Genomic DNA, 26877 nt, shown 5'->3' on the forward strand with positions numbered 1-26877 from the left:
TGTTAACAATGCAGAACAGGAATTCCGTCTCTGCTGGTGGAAGTATAATTGGGGCTATCAGTTTCTAGAGCAGTTTGGAAATATTAGTGAAGTTAAAAATATGCAAGAACTATTTCCTAACAACTCTACTTCTAGAGAAATGGTCATTTAATATGCTCCACAAGAATGCAAAATTAGAAATAATCTTAAGGGCTTCCCTGGTAACAAGATGATAAAGAATCCACCCGCAATGCAGGAGACCTGGGTTCGATCCTTGGGTTGGGATGACCCCTGGAGGTGGGCCTAGTAACCCACTCCAGTATTCTTGCCTGGAGAATCCCTATAGACAGAGGAGCCTCGTGGGCCACAGGCCATAGGGCCACAAAGAGACGGACACAACTGAGTGAATATGTACACAGCACAGGAGGATGGCTAACTGAACTGGTGAGACAGATAAAATGAATATGCTGTATCTACATATGACATAATAATATTGAAAAAAGTATACTGGGTAGACAAACAATAATGCTAAAAGGAAAACAATATGCAGGATGTTTTATGGGACCATCTTTGTAAATCTTAAAAATATGCTTATCGTTATATATGTTTGGGCTCAGCTGGTAAAGAATCTGCCGCAATGTGGGAGACCTGGGTTCGATCCCTGGGTTGGGAAGATCGCCTGGTGAAGGGAAAGGCTAACCACTACAGTATTCTGGCCTGGAGAATTCCATGAACTGTATAGTCCATGGGGTTGCAAAGAGTCAGACACAGCTGAGCGACTTTCACTTCACTTCATATGTTGTTTACGGCTGCAAATGAATGAATTAAAATATAAAGCATGGCTACAAAAGATGCATGAATTAGTTGAGTCTAGCAATGAAGGGAAAGGAATGGGGAAGGGCAAAGGGATGTCTATTGTGGCATTAAATGCTTATTTTTGCAATTTGAAAAAATATGACAAAATATTAATGCTTGTTACTGTGATAGTGGAGAATATATGAAGTTTATAATTCTCTTTAGGTTTTTCTATGTTTTTAAAATGTTTCATAGTTTTAAATAAATATTTATGAAAAAGAACCTCTTTAATTATTTGATAAGTAGATTACTTATAAGTAGATAAGTAATTAAAGAATGTCTTTAATTATTTGATAAGTTATATTACCATTCTTACTGTCCCTGAAACTGTTCTCTATGTATTCTCTTTGTGACTGAATATTCTCTGGGCCTGTTTCCTCATCTGAGGGTAAGAGGGGGTGAAAGAGGGTTATTTAAGATTCTTTGTGTATACACCATGGAATATTACTCAGCCATTAAAAAGAATTCATTTGAATCAGTTCTAATGACATGGATGAAACTGGAGCCCATTATACAGAGTGAAGGAAGCCAGAAAGATAAAGACCAATACAGTATACTAACGAATATATATGGAATTTAGATAACCCTATATGCAAAACAGAAAAAGAGACACAGATGTACAGAACAGACTTTTGGACTCTGTGGGAGAAGGCGAGGGTGGGATGTTTGGAGAGAATAGCATCAAAACATGTATATTATCTAGGCTGAAACTGATCACCAGCCCAGGCTGGATGCATGAGACAAGTGCTCGGGGCTGGTGCACTGGGAAGACCCAGAGGGATCGGGTGGAGAGGAAGGTGGGAGGGGGGATCGGGACGGGGAATACATGTAAATCCATGGCTGATTCATGTCAATGTATGACAAAAACCACTACAATATTGTAAAGTAATTAGCCTCCAACTAATAAAAATAAATGGGGAAAACAAAAAAAGATTCTTTGTGGCTCAGATACTCCAAGTGCCTTTTCTTTCCCATCCCCTGACACTCCTCCTTACCCCCTTTTTATGGTTCATTACCTGACTCCACTATCCTTTCATCTTCCTTTCCTTTCTGTAAGTCATCTATTCTGAAAAGTCATCCAGCAACATCTGACAAAAGCATGCCTAGTAAACAAGTTTGCTAAAACTTTAGAAAAGTTTTTTATTTTCCATTTAAAACTCTTAGCTTTTCATGGGTCATCTCTGACATAAAAGGAGTAGAAGGAGCAGGAGAAGGTGGCAACAGAAAACACGCTCCATGGGAGCCAGGATAAGCGCCTTCTTACCTGGGTATCAGATGCCAGCCAAGGAGCAGCTAATTTGGGAATGGACTAGAATGAGGCCATCCTAACTCTTTGTGCCATCTGGGCAGGTCAGCGTGGGCACAATAAACTGTACTTGGTAACTGGAAGTTGGGTGGGAGGGTTAAAAAAAAAAAAGAGGGAGGGGCGAAATACGGGGAGAGAGGGCTGCCCTCTTTCAGAAACAAACACCCTGTCGCATCTCCGCCTCTGCAGGAAGGTGCCTTAGTCTGGGCAAACCCGGAGGGGAAAGCGCCTCGCCTGCAGCGGCCAAGTGAGTCGGGGCGGCAGCCCGCGGCGGGTGGGGCGAATTGCTCCCGCGGAGCCTCATCCCCACTCTCTCCCGGCGCGCTGACGCCGGGCTCGGAGGCCGCGGAGGAGTCGAGGTCCCGCGCCCGCGAACCTTCCACCTGCCCGAGACCCGGGTGCAGCCATGGGCTACCCTGGGCAGCGGCCCGTCATCCCGCCGCAGGTAAAACGAGCTGGGACAGGTTCTGAAGTTGCCTTCACCTGCAGGAGTTCGGCTGCCTTCACCTGGGGTCTTGATTTAGCACCAAGATTGAGGGCGGCAGGAGAAGGGCGCGGCAGAGGATGAGATGGTTAGGTAACATCACCGACTCAATGGACAAGAGTTTGAGCAAACTCCGGGAGCTAGTGAGGGCAGGGAAGCCCGGCGTGCTGCTGTCCATGGGATGGCAGAGTCAGACACGGCAGCGACTGAACAGCAAGGTTCTCAGGAGAAAAAAAATTTGTCTTGATCTTCTTTTTTTTGGTCACTTTTCAATATAACCCCTTTCATTTCACACACACACACACACACAAAATCACATCATTTGCTTCCTGGGAGATCCTGTACCCTAGGAGTTCATGCAACAGTCCACGAACTTGGCACAGCTGTAATCAGCACAGTTTAGGAGGGAGTGTGTTCACAAGCTCTGAATTACTAGATATTATTGTTACTTTTTATTATTATCTTCATCTTCTTATCGTTATTGACATTACTTATTATTACTAATATCGTGTTAGTCTCCTACATTGCGTATTTATCTTAAAATTTTCAAAATTTTTGATCTAAGTCTTTATTTAATCGCATTTTTATATGCTGAAATAGAGCCATCGAGATGACAGAGAAACCCTGGTTTCTGAACATAAGCACAAAGGGAAAATTTGTCGTCAGTCTGCTGCCGTTTTTAATGTTGTCAACTCGATTATAGGGTCTGGTATAATAGGTAAGTGTTTGATTTTTTTTTTTTTTTTAATTTTTCAGTGAAAAGGCCAAATTGAAGACATTTATTATGTTGCTAGCATTCACAGATTATTTTTAAAGGAAAAAAATTTAAATTATAAAGTTGGTAATTTTTTTTTCATAAAAGCCTCCCTGTTTTCCAGTGCGTACACCATCAGTCTCTTATACTAAAGATGGGGTGGTGATTCATACACTCTTTCTACATTTGAAAGTATCCTCCCTGTGTGGTAGATTAAGGTGAAGCTGCAGATGGAAGATAACTAAAAAAATTTTTTCATGGGCTGTATGTCAGTTGATAATGTTACCAAGTTTACTTTTTTCCCTGTTTCTGGAATGTCTACTGTTATTTGAATCATCTTTCTATAACCTTTTGGAGGTGTAAAACCTCCAGATATTTGGATATATTGCAGATACAAAAGTTTAATGTGAAAACATAGCAATCTTATGAAAAATCAAATCCTTGTAATATTTCCTTACCCATTTATATAGTATTAAAATTTAAAGTACAATCTTATTGTGAGATATTTAACTGTAATCAATAAATAGAAATTGTTTTTAAATGGATTTTTAAAACAAAGGAGCCAAGTAATCAGAATTGAAAGAAATGAGCAGCTCATATTTTCCCAGTCTGAAGCCAGGGGTAAATTTCTGGCAAAATTAAGTGTGTTGCATTATAATAATAAAGGCAGCTCTTTTTTTCAGTGCTTATTATTCTTTTTGTTATTTGAAAACATCCAATTTAAGGAAAAGCTGAGACAAATCAAAATCCTGTAGATGCTCCTTGAGACTATTACTTTTTCCCTGTAAAATTTTGACCTCTTAGTCACAGTCACCTGGATTGAGTTACTTCTCTTAACTTTCTCAAATTGATGTGTTTCTTGATTTTACTTTCCATATATAGACAATTTTTTTCATATGGTAGATAAAATGTAGGAACTGACGCAAAGTAATAGCAAGTAGGGGCAAAGACTTGTTTGAAATTCTGCCTGCATGTGCCGTGGAGGTGTAGGCAGAATTCCAGAGTTAATTCCTAATATGAATACTTTAAGCTGATCCATATCAGCAGTCTTGAAAAGTACCTCTTAATTAGGCTCAACAGATTTTTTAAAGGGGAAGGTTTTCAGGGAATAAAGCATTCTAGGTGGAAATAGTTTATGTACATTTTATTTTAAATGTTTCATTATACATAATTTAAAATTGCCCATTCCCCCCAAAAAAAGTTCATAATAAATAATGTTATATACTCACTTCAGCTTTATAAAAAATACCTTTGCCTTCTTATTTTCCTCTCCTTTTCCTACAGAGTTGCCGAGCTTGACCCCAGAGTTAGTCTTTCCTAGAATCTCATAACTTTTCTATTCTCTTTTTTTTTTTCCCCTAAGATTTTTTTTGGTGTGGACCATTTTTAAAGTTTTTATTGAATTTGTTACAGTATTGCTTTTGTTTTATATTTTGGTGTTTTGGCTGGGAGGTGTATGGAATCTTAGCTCCCTGACCAGGGATCAAACCCACACCATCTGCATTGAAAGGTGAAGTCTTAACCACTGGACTGCTGGAGAAGTCCCCCAAACGTTCTATACTCATCATTGTCTCTGTTTTCCCAGCCAGCCTGTAAGGAGACCTCTGGGTCACTACTCCCCACATATTCTAGGTCATGTGTCCCCGCACCCTGAAAGTGAAAGTCGCTCACTCATGTCCAACTCTTTGCAACCCCATGGACTATACGGTCCATGGAATTCTCCAGGCCAGAATACAGGAGTGGGTAACCTTTCCCTTCTCCAGGGGATCTTCCCAACCCAGGGACTGAAGCCAGGTCTCCCACATTGCAGGCAGATTCTGGTAAAACCCTAAAGTGAACATTATTTGTGTGAACTGGCATCTGTTTTTCATTTGATGCTTTCTTATCATATTCTTCTACCTCATAAACTCACTCTATTGACATGTCCTTAACTTACAACATTTGATCCTGAAATAAGTATTAATATGTTAACATTTAACTTTAGTATTCATATGCACTGTTTACAACTATCTCATATAAATATGTTAATATTCTTAACCTATTATATACAGTAATTGGGGAAAAATCTCTCTATTTGTATGTTTTATTAATGTGATGGGTGGCGCATATTTTTTTTCCAGGTTTGCCTTATTCAATGAAGCAAGCTGGCTTTCCTCTGGGAATATTGCTTTTATTCTGGGTTTCATATGTTACAGGTAAAAATTACTATATAATTGCTTATTCCTGCAACTTAAATTATGCAATGATTGTTTTACACAAACACACACGTACACGTCCCCTGTAATTGAATTTCCTAACTAAAAAGTACATCAAGGAATCCTAAAGAATTTAGACATTTATGACTGAGGAGATTTACTTTTCTTGCTAATCCTCTGAACAGATTAGAAGAATGTTGTATATTACTAGGCCTAAATCCTTTTCATGTGCCGTTTTCACTTTTTGCCAATAGTGGTAGGTGGAGGAGTCATTTTAAAGACTGATTAAGGCTGAGACTGTACTCTGAAAATATAGATGTCAGGAATTCCTTTCCTACAAAAAATATAGACAGGTGCACATGAATGAACAACCTTTTCAAGCTCTGTTCATGCAGGTGACACCAAGAGCCCAGGTTCTCAGCCAGTGGGGGTCCCCACACCACCACCACCCCGCCTGCCAGTCTTCAAGGGCAGCAGTAAGGCACTTCTGTATCCCTTTTGTCCTGCTTCCCACTTTGCATGTGATAAGTTCATTTACACCTACGTTTGGCCACTTCCCCATCTAAGTACAGGCTTTACAACTAGTCATCTTATCTCACTGTTGTTCGCACCCCTGCCCTGTCGTCCCCCCAGTACCCCTCATGACAAAGAGGCTTTCCTCTGCCTTGGGGTCTCTGTGACACAGACCATCCTCCCCACCTCTGTAGAGGTGGCTGCTGTGGGCTGCTCTGTGTGATCACCTTTTACCAGGTGATGCAAAATACCTCAGCGGTCCCCTTCTGCAGAGAGGCAACCTGGGCCTCAAGAGTGTCGCCTTCCTGTGAGGCTATCAATCGCAGCCATCATTTCCCCAAATGACTGCTGGAAACCCCGAAGCTGGCCTCCTTGCCTCCAGGAGGGACCCACGTGTGGTGCAGCTGGAGCTGCAGAGCGCCACCCCCGCAGGGCTGGGCTGCCTCCGGTGTGCACCTGGCTTATCTTTTCACTCTCCATCTCCTGAGAGCGCTGCCTCAAATCCCATGCCCTAGAGTCTCTGTGTTAGCTCTACTTCTGGAGACTCTAAGATGCCATTCCCTATAAAATCTCAGTCTTCCAAAACCAGCCTGTAACTCAGCCATCTTTCCTGAGGCTGAGGAATAAAGTGAAGATTGCTGCAGAACCTACACTCCCTTCCTCCCTGCTGTCTTCTCACTACCCCCAACCCCCCAAACCTAAGCTGCTTTTAGCTTCTACAGCTCTTAATTTGTAGCTTAAGTAATAGGAAATCTATAACTTGGTGCTTATTCAGAGTTGCTGGTATTTAATTTTTATTTTATTCAAGAGAACATTTAGCATACTAAAAAAATCCTATTCAAGGATTTACCCTTGTTGTTTTTAATTTCCTGTTTCCCAGTGAATCAGTACGAACAAATAATTAATTTCCTCCCAAGCATAATAACCATGGCTTATTTAAATGCACTGTGAACATTTGCACACATCATAAACCAGAAGGTAGAAAAAAAATTAAATATATATCACCTAAAATCTCAACCAGCACTTGAGGAGAATAAATAGTTTCTTAAAGCAAAGTCACATTATACATACACAGATCATGATGTGAATGTTTTTCAACTGATGCTGTATATAAACCTACAGCAGTGTCTATGAGCAGGCCTTTCCCAAGTCATATATTGTGAAATTACTAATCAGTGGAAATTAGTTAATCTTATTAATTTGGTTGCATGATGAAAATTCTTGCATAGTTTTGATAAATAAAGGATGACCATGCAGAAGCAAAAAAAAAATAATTGTAGACTATGATTCTTTTTTGTTTCTTAATTAGGATTTTAAGAGCAAAATCTACAAATAGGGTTATAATATTGAGTTGTTCTTTAAATTGACACTGCAATTATACAATTGTTTATCTCTACAATTATTCTTTTGTCTTTTTAAGGCCTTTGTCTTTTTAATGAGATATGTCCAGTTCAACAAGTGGTGTTTCTAAGTTCTGTTTTCATGTTTGTGAAATGTTGGGGAAGAAGAAAGAATTGTAAATATTTACAGAAAATGATTTTTAATTTGCTTTAAGATTCTCATATTTGTTGATTAGAGAAAAATAATTTTTTTGTCTAAGCCTGTGTAACGATGTAAAAGAAAATTCACCTGTTGAGTAACATAGATTCGTTCATGGTTTATCTGTGATTTGCATATAATATATTTAAAGTGAGATCAAAATGTTATAGTGAAAGGAAATGTTATAATGATTGATATTTGAGATTCCTAAAACTTTTGAGAGATTTATTTATAGCCTATATTTTACATTTAAATGAAAGCATCTATTATATACTAAATTCTTAGCAAATTGTTACTTTTAAGCAATACATTTTGAACTTTTGTAAAATTCAGCAGTCTCATTCCAAGCACACAGTTCTTCATCAAAACTTTACAGCATCTGTGAAATTGGTTACCTCCTATTACGAGTCCTCATTGATTCTCTTCCTTGGCCAGTAAGTTGCTGTTTAATTTTCCTGCCTTTAGCCTATATCTTTATCTATATCTTTTCTGGTCTCTCCTTTGTATTACTGAAAGAGTTATCTTTATAAAACCTCAGCCTGATCTGTTATTTCCCAAGTCAAAATGTTCCAAGACTTTGTTATGACCGTAGAAAAAAAACTTCATTGAAATTCTTCCGTGGTTCAGCTCAGTCTGCACTTTTAGTCTCAACCCCTACTCATCTGACCTCTCTTTTCACCCTGTCATTGTCACCGCCTTGTGTGGGACTTGGATTTTAGCCATTCTGTATGATCCCATTACCCACATATAGACTATGCCTTCACACTGACTACCTATGGATAGTCCCCCTGCTTGACATTATTTTTTCTTCTCTACCTAGTAAAAGCCTGTTTATCCTCAGGACACTACTCAACTCTTATGTGAAGCTTTTCCTACTGTTAAACAAAGGATATAGGATGAATTACTATGTCATTGGTGCTTGTAGAATATTTTAAATTTTATTTATTAGGTCTCTTATCATATTAAATTTCTATCAGATATGTAGACATCTAGCAATCTTGCTTTGCTGATCATTGATTCATTCACTAGAGTTTTACTAACACTGCTGCCATTATAGCAATAAAGAACATTTTTCCTGCCACATGAAGCTTACAATGTAGTATGTTAGGCAGAAAAAAAAAAGCATATAGTTGTGATACTTCATAAAAAAAATACCATAATATAAATATGTACGTGACAATAAGGATTCTGGCATTTAACCTAGCCTTGAAGGAACAGGCATGTTTTGGGGAGGAAAAGACCCCTTCACTGACTGTTTATGAAAAAATGTGAGTGAGCAAAGAAAATAGAAGGATGCTTTAAGCTGATGGAAATGTGGAAATACAAAAGAGAACGTGTAAGTCATTCTGTCTGCTTAAAGTATAGGGTTGATGTTGGTAAGAGGGAATATACAAAGTTAGAGAGGTTTGCAGAGGCATTTGTGAAGCCTCCCTTGTAATGATAATCATTACCATTTCCTGATGGTAATGTTAATCTTTCTGACTCCATGAGGTAGGTGTGCATGTTCTACTTTTTATGAAGGTGGAAATTGAGACTTTGGCAGGTTAAAATGATTTGCCTATGGTCAGCAGAGTTGAGATTTTGTTTAAATGCATGTATGGATTCTGGGGCTAGACTACCAGGGTCTGAGTCCTGTCTTTTCCTTATGAGCCCTGTGATGTTTAGCAGTTTGCTTAAGCTTCTGTGCCTCACTTTTCTCATCTGTCAAATGGAGGATTGTAATAGCACCTATATAGGGTTTTAGTGATGGTTAAACATGTCAATAAGTATAAAGCATTTAGGAAAAGGCTTACCCACAGAAAGTGTTGTTAAGTATTTGCTAGTGTTTTTGTGGTTATCATCATTACTGTCATTCTCATCAGATTCCAAACGCAATGCTTTTTCTCACATCACATGCAGCCTATAGAAAATAGAAAACTAAAAATAGCACAAGTTTTCCTTCCGTTAGCATCTGTAGCATGCCAGGCATTGTGGTAGGCATTTAAATACCATCACGTCATCCTCATAGACTCTTCAAGGTTAGGGTATTGCCTTACTTTTCAGATGAGACTCAGACTTTCATTCAAGATCCCACAGCTAGTGAACGTTTTTTTCTGAGAAAAATTATGAAAAAGTTAATTTTTATTCAAAATCATTAGAGGATTTTCCTGGAGGATTTTAAGCAGAAGACATGGTCGAATTTATGCTGTGGTCATATTTATCTGGCAAGAGAGAAAAAGTCTGGAAAGTAGATAAGGAGAAGATGGTGAATGAGAGAACTATTAGGAGTGTTTGCAGTAATCCAGGCAAGAAGTAATAGAGGTGTAAACCCTTAAAGCAGGTTAGAGATTAGACATGAGGAGATACAGTTGAATAATCTATGATGCAGTAGTTAATGGATTTAGTGACCAAAGGAAAATAGAAGGTGGTGGATAATGAGAAATATAGTGTGACTCTCAAGTTTCTCTTGATACTGTTCACAGTTTGGAGAAATATGAATGCAGAAGCAGGCTCCAGGACAAATATATAAATTAGAATTTGGACACCTAAATCAAGATGCCTACAAGATCTTCAAGGTAAAATATTTACTAGACAGCTAGATACAGAAATCTGGAGTTTTGGGAAATTCCTGACTGGAGATACAAATTCAGGAGTTACTAACATCTGTGTGAAAATTGAAGTCATGGCCATGAATAAGATCACAGTAGGACATCTGGAAGAGTAAGGAAAAAATAACCCCAGAATCCAGGATTTGGAAGAGTTAAAGAAACTGGTGAAAAAACTAAGTATAAATGGCTCAAAAGGTAGAAGGAAATCCAAGAGAAACTGGTGTCAGAAAGGAAAATGCTACTGAAAAGGCAAATACAATTAATATTTAAGAGGTTTCAATTGGATTTATCAACTTGGAGCTCATTGATGAACTTGTTAAAAGAAATTTCAAAGACGTGAGAGAATCAAGGTGGAAATGATATTGCGATGATTTGTATTTTCTTCTTTGTACTCTAATACATTTCCGAATAACTTAAAAGACAAAAAAAATCACTTGTAATAGAAATATGAGCAACACTAAAAAGTAAGAATCATACCTTTTGCATAGTTGTGTACCCAGTACTGCTGCAGTGTTGTTCTCTAGGTATTCAAAAAGCATTGAGTTAAATGAGAGAGAGAGTAACTTTTCAAATTTCAACTCTAAAATTGGAACTTGAATCTCTAAACAGTAAATTTCAAAAAAATTCTTAGAGTAGCCTGCTAACCATAATAACGATAAAGTAAAGATATTAATTGTACTCTGTTATGAAGCAAATTATCTGATTCTCCTCAATCTACTTTTTTCTGAATGTTTAACAGCACGTTATATTCTCAGTCTTCACACGTTGAATGCCTGTGAAATATTGGATAATCTACCTTCTGCTGCTTGGACATTTGAGCCACATCCTATTAATTGTTGCATTGGTTATGTTAGGAAAGTGAAATAGAAAACTGAAGCTTTAACTTTAGTCTGCATACCCTCTTCTGTCTAGTTCATTGCATGGATATATTAAGTCTATTTGCATCTTGATTAAAAAATATGTAACTGGAAGAATACAGTTTCATGAAAAGATAATGTTTTATGAAAATAAAGTAAGACTTACCATGGTAATTTACTTTAGCACTGAACTCTTCTTTGAAGCTTGAATTTTTAAGTCAAAATATTTTTTAAAAAACCTTTATATTAAACCTAATCTGACATTTGTTTAATGGTTATTTTTGCCACAGATTTCTCCCTCATTTTATTGATAAAAGGAGCTGCCCTTTCTGGAACAGACACTTACCAGTCTTTGGTCAATAGAACTTTTGGCTTTCCAGGATATCTCTTACTCTCTGTTCTACAATTTTTGTATCCTTTCATTGGTAAGGATGAATATGAACATGAATATTATAATTACTTTCATAAATGCACAACATTTCTGAATAAAATAATTTGAATAGTTGTTAGTCATTAAAGAATACAAATTGTTGAAATATTTTCCACACTGAGTGTTTAGCTATTTTTCCATTTTTTTTTGTTCCTTTTGGTCTGTTTTCTAAGTATTTAATTGAAATAAAGTGAGGGTGATTTTCACTGGATTAATGCTTGTGATTCCCTAGTTTGGTGAAGAATATTAGGTTGGCCAAAAAATTCATTTGGATTTTTCCATAAGCTATTATAGGAAAACCCAAACAAATGTTTTTGACCAACCCTATAGAATGATCTGGGAATAAAAGTAAATGAGAGAAATAATAGATTTCTTCTAAGCTAAAATTTTTTTTGAAAAGCTAAGGATTTGTAGAAGTCACGTCCAAGGCCAACATGCTACTTTAAGTTTGCACCCAATATTTCTAAAATAAGTAATGTGTTAACATTCACCAATGGCTAAATTGACTTCATTTTAAAAACTAATAACACAGAAGCTGGTATTCAAGCCACAGGTTCCTTATGTCTCTACAGAAGGCTAAGAATATATTTCCCCCAAATACTACTTTTGAAGTCTTCACAATTTTCTATTATTTTTCCTCACTTTGAGCAATACGTGTGTTCCTAAAGAGTATTTGGACACTGAACTTTAATAACACAACAAATCGCATTTTAAATGCCTACCAAAATTCACTATTATTTAAAGATGTTCTGAAAAGAATAAAAGTGAAAATCTTTGTAATACAAATTGATATTCTCCCACAAATCTGCTGTCTAGTTATTTTTAAAGTCTTAATGTATTTGTAATCAAAATAAATATTTGAAAGTAAGCTTATGCCAATATTATAGAAGGAATAACTGATTACTTTCAAAATATTCAAGGTGAAATATATGATGACTTATTGGTGACTGTTGTTTTAATTATGCTTTTAGCCATGATAAGTTACAACATAATAACTGGAGATACTTTGAGCAAAGTTTTCCTAAGAATCCCTGGAGGTACGTCAATATATTTTATTATTATTATTAATTAATTATTTCATATAGTTATTCATAATTAATCATAATAATTTGAAAGTAAAGTATTTGCAAGTGGAGGAATTGGATGACTTCAGATATCCAGGGATATCTATGATCCAATCTGATTCTAAAGTATTAATCCACCTTTATGTATAGTTTAGTTCTAATTTAGCTATTTAAATATTATTATTTATGCTACATAAATGCTACATATCACCAACTCTCTGTATATCATTTTTCATGTACTATTTATGCTACAGCATTTCTTAAATAAGCAAGCTAACCTTTGTCCCCATTATTTGTATTACTATATAATTTAATGTAGTAAACCTAACCCTTTTTCATGTATAGTTTTGGAAGTTTTGGCAAATTATACAGTCATACAGTCACAGCCATAATCAAAATACAGAGCAATTCCATTATCTCCCCAAATTTTCCTCATTCCCCTTTGTTGTCAAGCTTTCCCTCATCTCCAGCGGGTGGGAACTACTGATCTGACTTCTTGTCCTGCTTTTCCTTTTCCCAGAATGCCAAGGAGAAGGCATCTTGTAGTAGCTAGCCTTTAGGGCTCTGGCCTCTTTCACTTAGTAGATTAAATTTGTTTGGGGGTTTGTTACTGATGTACTTTGTTTCTTCTTTTTTTTTGCTGAGGAGTTTTCTGTTATATAGATATAAACAGTTTATCTGTCATTCAGTTGAGGGGCATTTGGGTTGTTTCCTGTTTGACTTGATTATGAAAAAGCCTCTGTGAACATTTTAACAGACCTTGTCAAAATTTGCCACAGCTCCCCTCCCCGTTCATCCTTTCACTATATCATGGCTATTTGAGTAATTCAGAGATTGTGAGTCTTTTTGTTTTGAAAGTTCCTCTTCTAAGCCACATGCTCTCCAGTAGGAAATATACCCTTAAGGGACAAAGGAAGGTAGAAGCAGGAAACCTGATTTGGGGGCTACTAAAATAATGTGAATGCAAAATACTGTAACACTATTTGAGTTATAAGTTAATCCTTGATGTTATTATTTCATAGAACCATGAATAAGTTTCACGGTTCTATGAAACTTATTCAAAATTGTCATTTGTGTATCACTTTATAGTAATTGTCATTTTTATAATTAAATATTTGACTACTTGGGTCACTGGTGTTGCTCATATTATAAACACTATATAATCATTATTGTATTTCAGTTGATCCTGAAAACTTGCTTATTGGTCGCCATTTCATTATTGTGCTTTCCACGGTTGTCTTTACTCTGCCTTTGTCCTTGTATCGAGATATAGCGAAGCTTGGAAAGGTAATTTTTACATTTTAAATAGGCAAAGAGATGCACTACGTTACTTGCATTAACTTTGTAAAACTACTCCCTATATGACCAAATTCTTAATTACAGTATTCATCTTTAGTTTCTTTTAGTTTACTTATACTTGTATTAGAGTAAACTTTGTTTGATAGTTTATCTTATTTGGGAGAACTGATAATTAAATACTTGATGAATATGAAATGAATAGGTCCCTTTCTTTTTCCTTTTTTAAGGAAGATATTTTGATATCAGACAGAACACTTTAATTTTAGAAAATATAAAGAACTGTATTTAAACCAAGTCTATTTACTGAAAAAAAATATCATCTTTTGTAGATAGTTTAGACAATTTAAAAGTAAATTAATGAAGTAAGAATGAATCAGTTAATTTTTTTGTTGTAAATTGGCTTTATAAATGGCTTATTTTTTTTAAATTACAATGTTCTGCATATTTTTTATCCAGTGAATTTAAATATCAGTATATTGATTGAATAAGAATCTGGCCAATATTTATGATTCTTACTGCTAAAGAAAAATGGTGATTTATTTGTAATAAAACCAATCAAATAAGTATTCAACTCACCATATATGCTTATCTGTATACATTAGCCTTTATCTGGCTGTATTTTTCTCCCTCACTCTCATAAAATGTTTGTATTTTACCCAAAATGTTACTGGTGTTGCATCTACATTATGCCAAGCATTCTGAGGAAAACAAAATTTTTTTTAAAGAGTGAGTCATATATTTTTTCAATCTATTTTGAAAAATCCAACAGTTGATTAATTTACTTTTCACTGTGATGTTGATATGTATACACAGTGGTGAAGTCCCTCCTTCCAGGCAGAGCTGAGAGTGGGGATGATATTCCAGTTTTCTGCCCATGCTGTCTTCTTTACATAACAGGGATCCAGAAATAAATAAAAATGTATTAAAAGGGACTTTTGGTGAATTATCTGAAATACATGAACTATTTCCCATTTCTCATGTTCAGTATAGACATAAATGCTTTCTTCCGAGAGCAAAAGGCAAGGCATTTATGAGAAGAAAGCTAATATTCTATCATATTGATAACACTTGAACATTTTGTCCCGAAATGTCCCTTGCAAATGTCATACTGAAGTATCTAAATAGATCTCCCAATGCAAAGCAGAGTAGTTAGGAACACTCATCTGGAGTCAGGCTGCGTATCTGAATCCCCTCCGGCCACTTTCTTGCTGTGTGACCTTGGGATTTTTTTCTTAATATCTCAGTGGATCAGAGGACTCGTAATAAAACCTGCTCTAGTTTAAAACTAACAACCCAAGAAATAAGATTAATGACAATCAAGTGAAATAAAGCAATGTTATATTTTTCTTATCAGATAAAAATCCTAAAATGTGTTTAATCATTATAAAAAAAAATGAGTAGAAACACAAATTTAATGTAATGAGCGAACAGAACACATACACACACAGGCCAGTTTATATTTTAACCTGTTGAAATAGTAACAGAAGAGAGAGAAAGTAGCAAAGGAGACTCTGGAAGCACAGCTGCTGCTTCTCAGTCATGTCCAGCTCTTTTCGACCCCACAAACTGCAGCCCACCAGGCTCCTCTGTCCATGGGATTTTCCTGACAAGAATACTGGTATGCGTTGGACCCATGTCTCCTGAGTCTCCTGCATTGCAAGTGAATTCTTTACCGCTGAGCCGCTGGGACAGACCAAAGGGCGAAACTCCATAGGAAAAATGGACTAATAGAGCTGGAAAGCAGAAAGGAAGAAGCAGAAGCATCCCAAAATGTGTGTGAGTGGGTGGGTGTGGGGGGATGGTGTGTAGGAAGGGCCAGGGTAAGATAAAGACAGTAGCAAGAAAGCGATTATAGATCGAAAAAAAGCACAAGTCAGCACTAAAAACCTGACAAAAAGTGAAAATGTAACTTCACTTTATGAAGCAGTCTTATTTGGTACTTGTTCTATTTGTGGGAAAAAATAAAGAGTATGATCTGATAAAAATTTACCTGCCTGAGATTATCAACAACAATTGGTAAGAATAAACTACTAAAGAATTGTATTCTAAAGGCTACATAAATTTAGTCAAGTAAAAAGTAAGTCACCTAATATTTTCAATTAAATTGTCTCTATTCTAAACTGATGCTATATCTTTACATTTTCTTTTGCAGATCTCTCTTATTTCTACAGTTTTAACAACTCTGATTCTTGGAATTGTAGTGGCAAGGGTAGTTTCACTGGGTCCACACATGTAAGTTTCTTTGCTTTTTTGGTTGATATTTGATTTATACCCATCATTTAGGCTTTCAGATGATATACTATAAATGCAGAAATACAAAGTTATGATAGTACCAGAAGCATCGTTTAACTTTAGTATTTGATGAAATGCAAGAACAATTACATTAAAGTAGACCTACATTTTCCCTTGGGCCCTTCATGACTGATGAAATTAAACCATGTTTACTTATTTTAATAACCTGCTCAAAAAATTAAAATAAGGAAGGGATTTTGAATAGTGAGAAGTAGGAACAAGGTAGTGCAGTGGTAGATAGCAGAAGGAGAGGATGATAAAGGGTAGAAATTTCTGTGTCTATCCCAGAGTTGAATCTGTTCTTAACAAAATTTTCACCAGTCTAGGCTGAAATGAGAATGATAAAGTATATAGTGGATGTTTTCTCTATTAAATGAAATATAGTCTCCTTGAAAATCACTTTTTTCTCTGTTCAGATTGTGTTCTTTTCTCGTATTAAAATGCTTTATCATTTGTGAACTGATAGTGATACTTGGTAGTAATATTTGTTTTTTATATTATTTGGCCAAATAAAATGTTGGAAACTTGGCATTGGTCCTCCAAATTTTAAAAATGTTACTTATCAGTAAAATTTGAAGTATAAGTTCTACTGATCTAAACCACACAGTTTTTATGCTTTGATTATAGAATAGATTTATCAGATGAACTGGATAATTTATGTCTGTTGTCCCAAGAGAATGCAAGAATGAAACTAGCTTTAAATTGGCCTTAAACACAAAATTGGGTTCCCACAATGCACAATAAATATTTGTTGAATAAATTAGTAAAGAATACATTGTGGAGTTGCTGTGATACCTTAAATATTTTCTTTATCCTAAATAAGACAAAATTAATTTAAGACATAATGTCTAACACAGTACAAGGCACATGCTGGGTCTTCAATTAATGTTACCTATTAAGAAAAAAAACCTGGTGAATAGCTATAATTGATAATGCCATCCTCAAGGTAACATTTTTTTCCTACTGATCATTGTTCTGCAAAATCACTTCATTTTCCACTACATATGCTTATGTCAGGCTTCTTAATTTACCAGGAAAATATCAAAAATTATGCCTTAAATTTATTTGGAAAAAGTATGAAATATCTGAACTAACTTTATTTCATATGGTCTTTACAAAAAGCAATGATTTTTTAAGGATTTCAATAAAAGGGAAGAGTACAAATATTTCTATAATATTTATATTAATCTTCTCTTCAAATAACTTAGTCCCAGGTCATAGTTGTATTAGTTACTTTGGGCTGCTAGAACAAAATACTATAGACTGGGTAACTTGAATAGCAGATATTTTTTCCCCCTACTTCTGGAGACTGGCAGCTTGTTGGGTTCTTCCTGACTTGCAGACGCCTGCGTCCCTGCTGTGTCCTCAGTGGCAGACCATGAGAGAGACAGCAAGCTCTCTGGTGTCTCCTCTTATAAAGGCACTAATTCTAAACCTAATTATCTCCCTAAGTCCCTCATCTTCAGACACCATTGCACTGGAGGTTAGGGCTTCAGCATACGATTTTGTGGGGGACACAATTCAGTCCAAAGCAATAGTGTTTTTGAAATGTACCTGGTTCACTTCAATGTGGCCATATATTCTTTCATCTAATAAGCACTTGTTGAGTGCCTATTGCTTCTGTTTTGCTGTGCCGTGCCTACTGCATGTTGCTCATGATCAACTATGGAGAAGGGATTTATTTTAAAAAGAAGAAATGACAGTGCAGTATTAGGAGTGAAAAATGGAAGCATGAATGAGGGGCAGTGGCAGTGCTGGAGAGTCCTTAATAGTCTGAATTAAGGAAGGCTTCCTAGAGAAAGAAAAATATGATCTGGGAGTTTTGAAAGAGGAATCTGAATTTTCCAGATAGATAAGAGTATAAAAGGAATTACAGGCCTTGGAAATGTAAGCATAAAGGCACAAAAGCGCATATTAAATTCTACTAGATACACTTAGCATCTATTATTTGTGGTTGCGGCTGTTTAGTCACTAAGTTGTATCCAACTCTTTTGCAACCCCATGCACTGTAGCCTGCCAAGATCCCCCGTCCATGGGATTTCCCAGGCAAGGATATTGGAGTGGGCTGTCATTTCCTCCTCCAGGGGATCTTCCCAGCCCAGGGATCAAACCACATCTTATGCTTTGCTGGCAGTTTCCTGCATTTCAGGCTGATTTCATACCAACTGAGCCACCAGGGAAGCCCATAACATCTATTATATTGGTACTGTACTGGGGTCTGGTTTTCAAAAGCTGAATTCAGAGCCGTAAAAGGCTAATAGCAATATCAAACAAAATACAATAATAATTTTTGGTCAAAATGTTAAATTGTATGAGACAGCTATTTTATTTGAAGCTTTTATCATGAAAAGGAATTCTAGAGAATAAATCAAGTTATAATAAAAGGTGTTCTAGATTTGATAAATAGAGTACTACAGGGCAATATTGAAGGGGGAAAAAACAAGTAGCTAAAAGGTGGAAGTAAATAAATATCATTAGTTGAGCCCCAGCAGAACATTTTAAAACAGTGATGTTCAACTATGCTTCATATTAGACTTACTTGTGTAGCTTTAAAAAATGCTGATGCCAGACCCCCACTTGCAGAGATTCTGAAGAAATTGATGTAGGGGCCATGCAATTGGGTTTATTCCTTAATGATTGTGAGCCTGTGAATGAAGATCTAGAGCTTCTTGAGTTGAAGAGATGAAAATCATGATTACACATTTAAACTGACACGTTTCTAAAAATAGACCAGAGATTTTGTGTTATTTATCTTAATAACTGTTGTGCCATTATTTTTCATGATTCATCCTTCACTTTTTTTTTTTTCATTTTCTTCTGCATACACAATGTGTGAGATACTGTTGTGAACACAAAGAGAAAATCTCTCTGCTCTGAGGGACTCACAGTTTAGTGGGAGGAATAAGATGAAATAACTGTCATATGTGCATTGTATCTTGATAGAAAGGAAGGAGGAAGGAGAAGCCACTTCCTGGTGGCACTAAATGAATTGATTTTTTTATGGCCAAAGAGCTATTTATTTCTGTTGTAAACAATATGTGACCTGTATGTTTTAACCTTCCTCTAATGTTAATATCATATTTTATCTGAGTCTTTGAAATTTTCCTAATAACAGGGATTATTTACTTAACTATTCCAATATCTGGATGTTAAAGAAGTGTGTTTTTAATACTGTGCTGCCTTTTATTTCTGTTTAAATACTACTGCAAACAATTTCTGTTTATCCAGATTTACGGTCAGGCTAATCAAATCCTGTGTTCAGGGGCTGGCGTAGTAGCTAGTCAGGCAGGCTTCTTTCTGAGAATGTGACCGCCTAGAATGCCTATAATCCATAAAACATGAGAAATTCAATACTCTATGTGTGTTTTTCCTCATTTTTGTTCAGATGAATGATCAGAAATGCTGTACTTTTTCATAGGGCTTTTAAAGTGGTATTTGAAAAAGATCTTTAAACCTGCTATCAGAAAAAGAGGAAGGTCTGCAGTGGCTAGTGCTATTGACCTTGTTACTATGGAAACACCTTTTTAGTGGTCGTGTTTTAAAAATAAAACACACAATTCAATTTCCTTTCTCATAACTCATAGGGCCATAAATTCTGCTTTTTGATATGATTTCAAATATCTCACAGTCCAACGGCTTTCAGTTCTTTTTGGAAATAATGTTCAGTTTTATTGTATTTTCTAACCTTTTGCTTTCTAAAAACTGAGGTGCCAAGGCAATTTAATTGCTTTCCAGAAAGTGTGCTAGTATCAAAATGCAATAACACAGTTTTCCTATTTTTTTTTCCCAAACTACAATCAGAAGCATTATCACTGTGAAAACCTTCATTCTGTGCCTCACTAATATTCAGTTCTTTACATTCAGGATGGAAGTAATAGTATGCAGGCCAAATTTGCATCTATTTTCTCTTCATAAAACATCTGTTTTACAACAGTTTAATCAATAGTGCAGTGTTCCAAACATAATTTCCTACAAATATATCTGCACTTTTAATAGGTATTTACACATATAAAATATGTGTTTTCCAAGGATCTCAATACACTTTAGTTTTGTTAACCCCTTATTCATTCTAACCCTGAAATTCCACAATTAAAGCTACATAAAAAGAGGAATTACAAGGGGGGATTAAAGAAGGATCAGAAAAAAATCATAAAGACAGAAGAGTATCACATATTTGAAAAGGAAATGATTCGTTCTGGCAAATACCACTGATATTTTTTGATGATGCATAAATTATTGCCTTTTTCATTGCAAATGAAAAACCATAGAACTGGTTGAAGCAAAAGAGAATTTATCCCTTCATAAAGTTCAACACTGTTTCTATTATTAGATTTTGTTGTATTTAGGAGCTCAATCAATAGAATCACAGTTTTTCTTTTTTCATCTTTTGGCTTTGTTTCCAACTTTAGCTCTAGTTTCTGAAGAATTTTCCCTCCTTGTGACAAGATGGCAATGGCAGTCTTAGCCTACATCTATTTAAGTCCAACCCCATAAAAAGAAAAGGAGCTTTCTCTCTCTCTTTTTTTTTAACCTCAAACCTCACTTCAAGTATTAGTGTGAATTGGTTCTAATGAGAACCCATGATGATCATGCCCTGTGTTGAGTTGCTCCTGTTTATGTTACGTATTTACGCTTGAAACTAAGGCTAGGATCAGCTCAACTAAAGCACATAGGCTATGGGTAGAAGAAAAGGTACCCCAAAGGAATTACAGGCATTGATGCCAGGAGAAGAGTAGTCTTGGGACTTCTCTGGTGGTCCAGTGGTTAAAAATCTGTGGTGATCCCTGGCTGGGGAATTAAGATCCCACATGCTGCAGAGCAACTAAGCTCATGCACCATAACTAGAGAGTCCATGCCACAATGAAAGATCCCACATGACAACTAAGACTCAAGGCAGCCAGATAAAGAAATAAATACTTTTCTTAAGAAAGAGTAGCCTTTGCATAGTGCAAACTATAGATGTTCAATTAAAGTGGTAGCAGGTTACTGGTAGGAGTTTCAATCAAATGATATAAGTGGAAGCTAACTTAGAGAAAATTAAGATATAAGTTAATTTGTCAAAAAACAAAACCTTTTGTCTTTTAAGAACATCAATGTATGAAAATCTGCTGACAAATGAGTGGCTTCAGTTATTACGAAGTCTGAAAAATATCTTTTTACCATAGCAGATTTTGAACATGTTATAGACCAAGCCAAAAGATGGAGCCAGAGTTCCCCAGGAGATCTTGAAAAGTTGGAACTCATATCGTAAAGTGATCCTTGGAGAAGATGGAAGTAATGGGATAATAAAAATGATCTTGGGACAATAAAAATTTCATACAAAAACACTTTCTGGCCAAGAAAATTTTCCTAAGGCTACTTCCATACTAGCCAAATGTGCTCACTTATTTGTTAAAATACCATTTGACTCCAGGTTCAGGAGCACTAGTGTTAAGTGTTCTCAGACCAAATGCCAACATGAAGCAACAAATAGAACCATCATTTGACTTGAGTCTGCATGAAAATAGGAAAAAAGACAGCTGCAAGGCTATCTATTCTCAAAGATGAGTCTAGTCCCTGTCACAGTGGAACTGGAGGAGCGGCCTAGTCTGGTCAATATTAAGAACTCATTCTATTTGCTATCAATTGTTTTTTATAAATGGCTGCCTTAGTGAAGTTTGTCCCCTGTGTGTTATTTCCAGTTAGAACCCAGACTGGTCTCTGGTATAGATCAACAACCAAAGAGCAAAAAGAGAATAGCTTGTTCTTTCACTTAATAAACATTTATTAAATATCATAACTGATACCAGTCACTCTTCTAGATATTGAGGCTACAAAGACGAGAAAGCACTGTCTCTGACCCCAGATATTTATAGTTTGTGGATGGAGAGAACAGACATTTAATCTCAATTCAATATTTAATAGAATTATTACACAGTGCAATGGAAACAGGAAGAGCCCTTAGCCCAAGCTGGGCAGGCAGAAAATATGTCAAGATAAGGCAGCATGTGATCATCTGCCTTTAAAACAATTACTTGGGTCAAAGAAGGAGAGGAGGGAGGGGTAGGGAGCTAATGCTGGCAGAAATGAGTGCGGCCCAGAGGTGTGATGTATATAGTCATCTAAAGTTTTTTAAGATTTATTTATTTTTAATCAGAGCATAATTGTTTTACAGTGTTCTGTTGGCTTCTGCCATGCAGCAACATGAATCATCCATAGGTACACATATGTTCTTTCCCTCAGGAACCTCCCCCCATCTCCCATTCCTCTAGGTTTGTGACCTAAAGTTCTAATATTGGGAGGTACATTGTAAGGACACTGCCATTGGTTAGGGGAGCAGTCCTATAAAATAAAGTTGCCCCTCTTGAGAATTTTCTCAAAAACTCTATCTTTATTTTATGTTTTTCCTGAGATATGTATTTTATCACAGGTTTAACAATGGTCATGTCTCCATATCATCTCTTTTGTAAAACTACCAAATGTGGTACTTTCCCAATCTACTGACCTCTGTTCTCCCATCCCCAGCCACTGTACAGCTTCTGTATTTGGTGATTCTGAAAGTCTGGCTAGAGTGTACAAAGAAATGATCATAGAGACCAACATGGAAGGAAAGGTTTACATGTAGTGCTGAGAAGGTAGGATTTGTTCTTTATTGATGGGGCAGTTAAAGTTCTTTAGCAGGGCAGTAACCAGAGCAAGTCTCCATGCTGAACTTCTCTTACAGCAGAAGTGAGGATAGATGCGGGTATAAAGACCTGAGAGGAGGCTATCTATAGCAAAGGCATTCAGGCCAAAGGCATCTGGAACAGCATGAGACAAGGCTGATAGAAAAGAGGAGGAAAAAGAGGAGGGTATTGCCAAGGTTTTCAATTTGGGTAACCGAAATGGCAGATGGTCCAGAACTCAATACCAAAAGAAGAAAATGGAAGAGTCCGTTCATTCAGTAACCATTTACTAAATGCTTACTGGATCAGTCACTTTTTCTGGTGCTGGGGATGTGAAGATCAGTATTGCCCAGTCCCTTTCTGCAAGTCTCTTGTAACTTATTGGTGGTGCGGTGGGGTGGATAAACATGTAAAAGATAACCTCAATAGACTGACAGAATTAAGAACAGGGTGCCGATGGGAACATGGAAGAAAAACCCCAGCTTCTTTTAAGTTGTTAGCCAGGATAAAAAAAAAAGGAAACAAGTCTGGAAAAACACAGAAGTTTTTTGTTTGTTTGTTTTTTAATATCAATTTTGACTAACCGATGGGGTGGAGAGGAAGGAAGATGAAGTTTTGGAAATTCAAGTCTGGAGTTCAGGGAGATTGTATAGAGACAAGATTTATAGAGACAGCACGTAACAATAAGGTGAAGAGAGGTATGACCCATGTAGAACTCCAGAGGTAAACCAGTTTTCCCTTGAACAACACAGGTTTGAATTGCTTGGGTCCATTTATATACAAAGTTCTTTCAGTAGGAAATAATACTACAAGATCACAATTGATCGAATCCAAGAACACAGAACTCAGATAGGGAGGATCAACTAACTATAAGTTATACCTAGGTTTTTGACTGCTCTGAGGGTCAGTGCCCCTAAGCCTTGCATTATTCAAAGGTCAGATGTCATAATCTGGAGCTCACACATCTGAAATTATATTTATTTTCGTGGAGACCTTGAGCACTTGCACTTAAAAACAAAGGAATAAGTTCTGATGTTTCGAGTGATACCCGGGAAGAATGTTCCTGGACAGCTGTATGTGTTCACGCAGACTGCAGTTGTCTGCAGGACTGACTCAGAGGAAAAGTGAGCTAGGGAGCGAGGAAATGACAAAGTGCTGTCAGCTGATGCGGAGCTGGGGAAGTGGGCAGAATGCTCATGTCACTAATAGCTTGTGGTGTGACAGGAAACACGGAGCCTTTGTTTGTGTGCCCGCCAGAGCACTTAACTCCCGGATGCGGCTGGTTGAAGAGGTTAGTATGTAAAGCTCTCTTAAAAACGCAGGCTCTGCTGAGATTGTATGATTTGGAAGGTGCCTGTGTTTAGCTGAAAAGGGTTTTTGCAGGTACAACATGTGATGTCCCACCCTCCTGATTGGAGGTCTGATGGTCTGGTGATCAGAAGCAGTCCCTCTGCAGCTTGCTTTCTCCAGTCTTTGAAGACTAGAGATGTATTTGGTAGGACTTGCTGTCTACTGCTTTACCTTATTATTCCTCAGCTGCTATAATGATAAGGACAAAGATGTCTTTTAAAATAGGGTGCACAGCTTGAATCCAAGAATCCAAGCTGAGATAATTTTGCAAAATGAATTTAGCCCCCCACCTCCAAACCACCCCGCACAGAAAGAAAAGGCTTCTAAAAATTTTATAACATCTCTCTGGATTTTTCAGACTAAGAGAAACAGTCATTCTTGTAAAAGTATTTACAAACTGCTACAAGCGAGTCTCTATTTCTGTTAATATTAAAATATGTTAAAACACTAGAAGCACTGCTCCTCAAACAATCTGAACCTTATAATAAGCCTTCATTATGTTGCCATGTTGTATTTGAAGCTTTGTAAGATGTTTTAAAAGAACTTGCCTCTTCCCAATATTGCTTTCATTTGGATTATTTTTCTCAAAAGAATATTCACATAGTTTTACAACATCAAATATTATAAATTGCTTTTAATTAAATAGAACTGCCTCCTAACCAAATTATTTCCTATTTCAGCTGTTCTTTTGGCATTTACATTTTTATGTCTAGGTAACGTGCTTGTAACTGCTGTTTAAGGATTCTCACTGTTGTCCTATGGTAGATGAGGACTGAGCTCTTTTGAATAATTTTTCTTCTTCTACCATATCATAATGTGTGAAAACAACACAATTTTCAAAATTAAAAAAGCAAGAAATTTCAGAAAATCATCTATTTCTGCTTTATTGACTATGCCAAAGCCTTTGACTGTGTGGATAACAATAAACTGTGGAAAATTCTGAAGGAGATGGGAACACCAGACCACCTGACCTGCCTCTTAAGAAACCTGTATGCAGGTCAGGAAGCAACAGTTAGAACTGGACATGGAACAACAGACTGGTTCCATATAGGAAATGAGTACATCAAGGCTGTCTATTGTCACCCTGCTTATTTAACTTATATGCAGAGTACATGATGAGAAACCCTGGGCTGGAGGAAGCACAAGCTGGAATCAAGATTGCTGGGAGAAAAAAAAAAAAGATTGCTGGGAGAAATATCAATAACCTCAGATATGCAGATGACACCACCCTTATGGCAGAAAGTGAAGAGGAACTAAAGAGCCTCTTGATGAAAGTGAAAGAGGAGAGTAAAAAAGTTGGCTTAAAGCTCAACATTCAGAAAACTAAGATCATGGCATCTGGTCCCATCACCTCATGGGAAATAGATGAGGAAGCAGTGGAAACAGTGACTGACTTTATTTTTTTTGGGCTCCAAAATCACTGCAGATGGTGATTGCAGCCATGAAATTAAAAGACTCTTACTCCTTGGAAGGAATGTTATGACCAACCTCGACAACATATTAAAAAGCAGAGACATTACTTTGTCAACAAAGGCCTGTCTAGTCAAGGCTATGGTTTTTCCAGTGGTCATGTATGGATGTGAGAGTTGGACTGTGAAGAAAGCTGAGCACCAAAGAATTGATGCTTTTGAACTGTGGTGTTGAAGACGACTCTTGAGAGTCCCTTGGCCTGCAAGGAGATCCAACCAGTCCATCCTAAAGAAGATCAGTCCTGGGTGTTCATTGGAAGGACTGATGTTGAAGCTGAAATTCCGATACTTTGGCCACCTGATGCGAAGAACTGACTCATTGGAAAAGACCCTGATGCTGGGAAAGATTGAGGGTGGGAGGAGAAGGGGACGACAGAGGAAGAGATGGTTAGATGGCATCACCGACTCAATGGACATGGGTTTGGGTGGACTCCGGGAGTTGGTGATGGACAGGGAGGCCTGGTGTGCTGCGGTTCATGGGTCGCGAAGAGTCAGACAGGACTGAGTGACTGAACTGAACTGATTTCTTTTCTTGTATTTTTTTTTCTAGAGTCAAGACTTGTTTTTGGTTCTGTTTTGAATCATATTTCATTCGGTATTCAGTTTAGCTTTTTAAAAAATTTTTTGTTTTTTTTTAAGCAGTTTTTAGGTTACAACAAAGTTAAGAGGAAGGCACAGAGATTTCTCACAAACCCTCTAGTCTCACACATGCACAGCCTCGCCCATTATCAGCATCCTCTACTAGGACGGTACATGGCTTACAATTGATAAATCTCTGTTAGTACATCATAATTACCCAAAATTCTTAGTTTACATTAGAGTTCACTCTTGGTATTGCACATTTTGTAGGTTTGCACTAATGTATAATGACATGTATCCATCATTATATAAACATGCAGTGTATTTCACTTCCCCAAAATTCCTGTGTGTTTCCTCTATTCACGCCTTTCCTCCACCCCTAACCACTGGAAACTGCTGATCTTTTTACTGTCTCTGTAATTTTGCCCTTTCCAGTTGCCTTTTCAACTACAGTTGAAGTCATAGACTAAATAGCCTTTTCTTTTTTTTTTCTTTTTTAAAATTAATTTATTTTTTATTGAAGGATAATTGCTTTACAGAATTTTGCTGTTTTCTGTCAAACCTCAACATGAATCAGCCATAGGTATACATATATCCCCTCCCACTGAACCTCCCTTCCATTTCCTTCTCCACCCCACCCCTCTAGATTGACACAGAGCCCCTGTGTGAGTTTCCTGAGC

The 26877-nt window shown here is 36.7% G+C and overlaps 1 protein-coding gene and 1 long non-coding RNA gene across 7 annotated transcripts in view; one reads left to right on the forward strand and one right to left on the reverse strand.

The window, feature by feature from the left end:
• Positions 1 to 2212, reverse strand: part of LOC133051132 (uncharacterized) — a 106428-nt gene extending 104216 nt beyond the window's left edge. For both annotated transcript variants that reach the window (XR_009691782.1, XR_009691783.1), the window contains exon 1: positions 2099 to 2212. This is a non-coding gene — a long non-coding RNA (uncharacterized LOC133051132). The remainder of the gene's footprint in view (positions 1 to 2098) is intronic.
• Positions 2213 to 2293: 81 nt separating this feature from the next.
• SLC38A11 (solute carrier family 38 member 11) overlaps positions 2294 to 26877 on the forward strand; it is a 63127-nt gene continuing 38543 nt past the window's right edge. For 2 of the 5 annotated variants that reach the window (XM_061135490.1, XM_061135492.1), the window contains exons 1-7: positions 2427 to 2585; positions 3225 to 3342; positions 5499 to 5573; positions 11361 to 11495; positions 12472 to 12537; positions 13745 to 13851; positions 16016 to 16095. In XM_061135490.1, coding sequence (XP_060991473.1) covers positions 2547 to 2585; positions 3225 to 3342; positions 5499 to 5573; positions 11361 to 11495; positions 12472 to 12537; positions 13745 to 13851; positions 16016 to 16095 — 620 coding nt within the window. In that variant the 5' untranslated portion in view covers positions 2427 to 2546. Of the gene's footprint in view, positions 2388 to 2425; positions 2586 to 3224; positions 3343 to 5498; positions 5574 to 10087; positions 10181 to 11360; positions 11496 to 12471; positions 12538 to 13744; positions 13852 to 16015; positions 16096 to 26877 lie in introns of those variants that run through there. The other 3 variants (XM_061135494.1, XM_061135491.1, XM_061135495.1) reach the window with 3 other exon arrangements.

The sequence above is a fragment of the Dama dama genome, chromosome 33 (genome assembly GCF_033118175.1).
Source record: "Dama dama isolate Ldn47 chromosome 33, ASM3311817v1, whole genome shotgun sequence".
Classification (NCBI taxonomy): domain Eukaryota; kingdom Metazoa; phylum Chordata; class Mammalia; order Artiodactyla; family Cervidae; genus Dama; species Dama dama.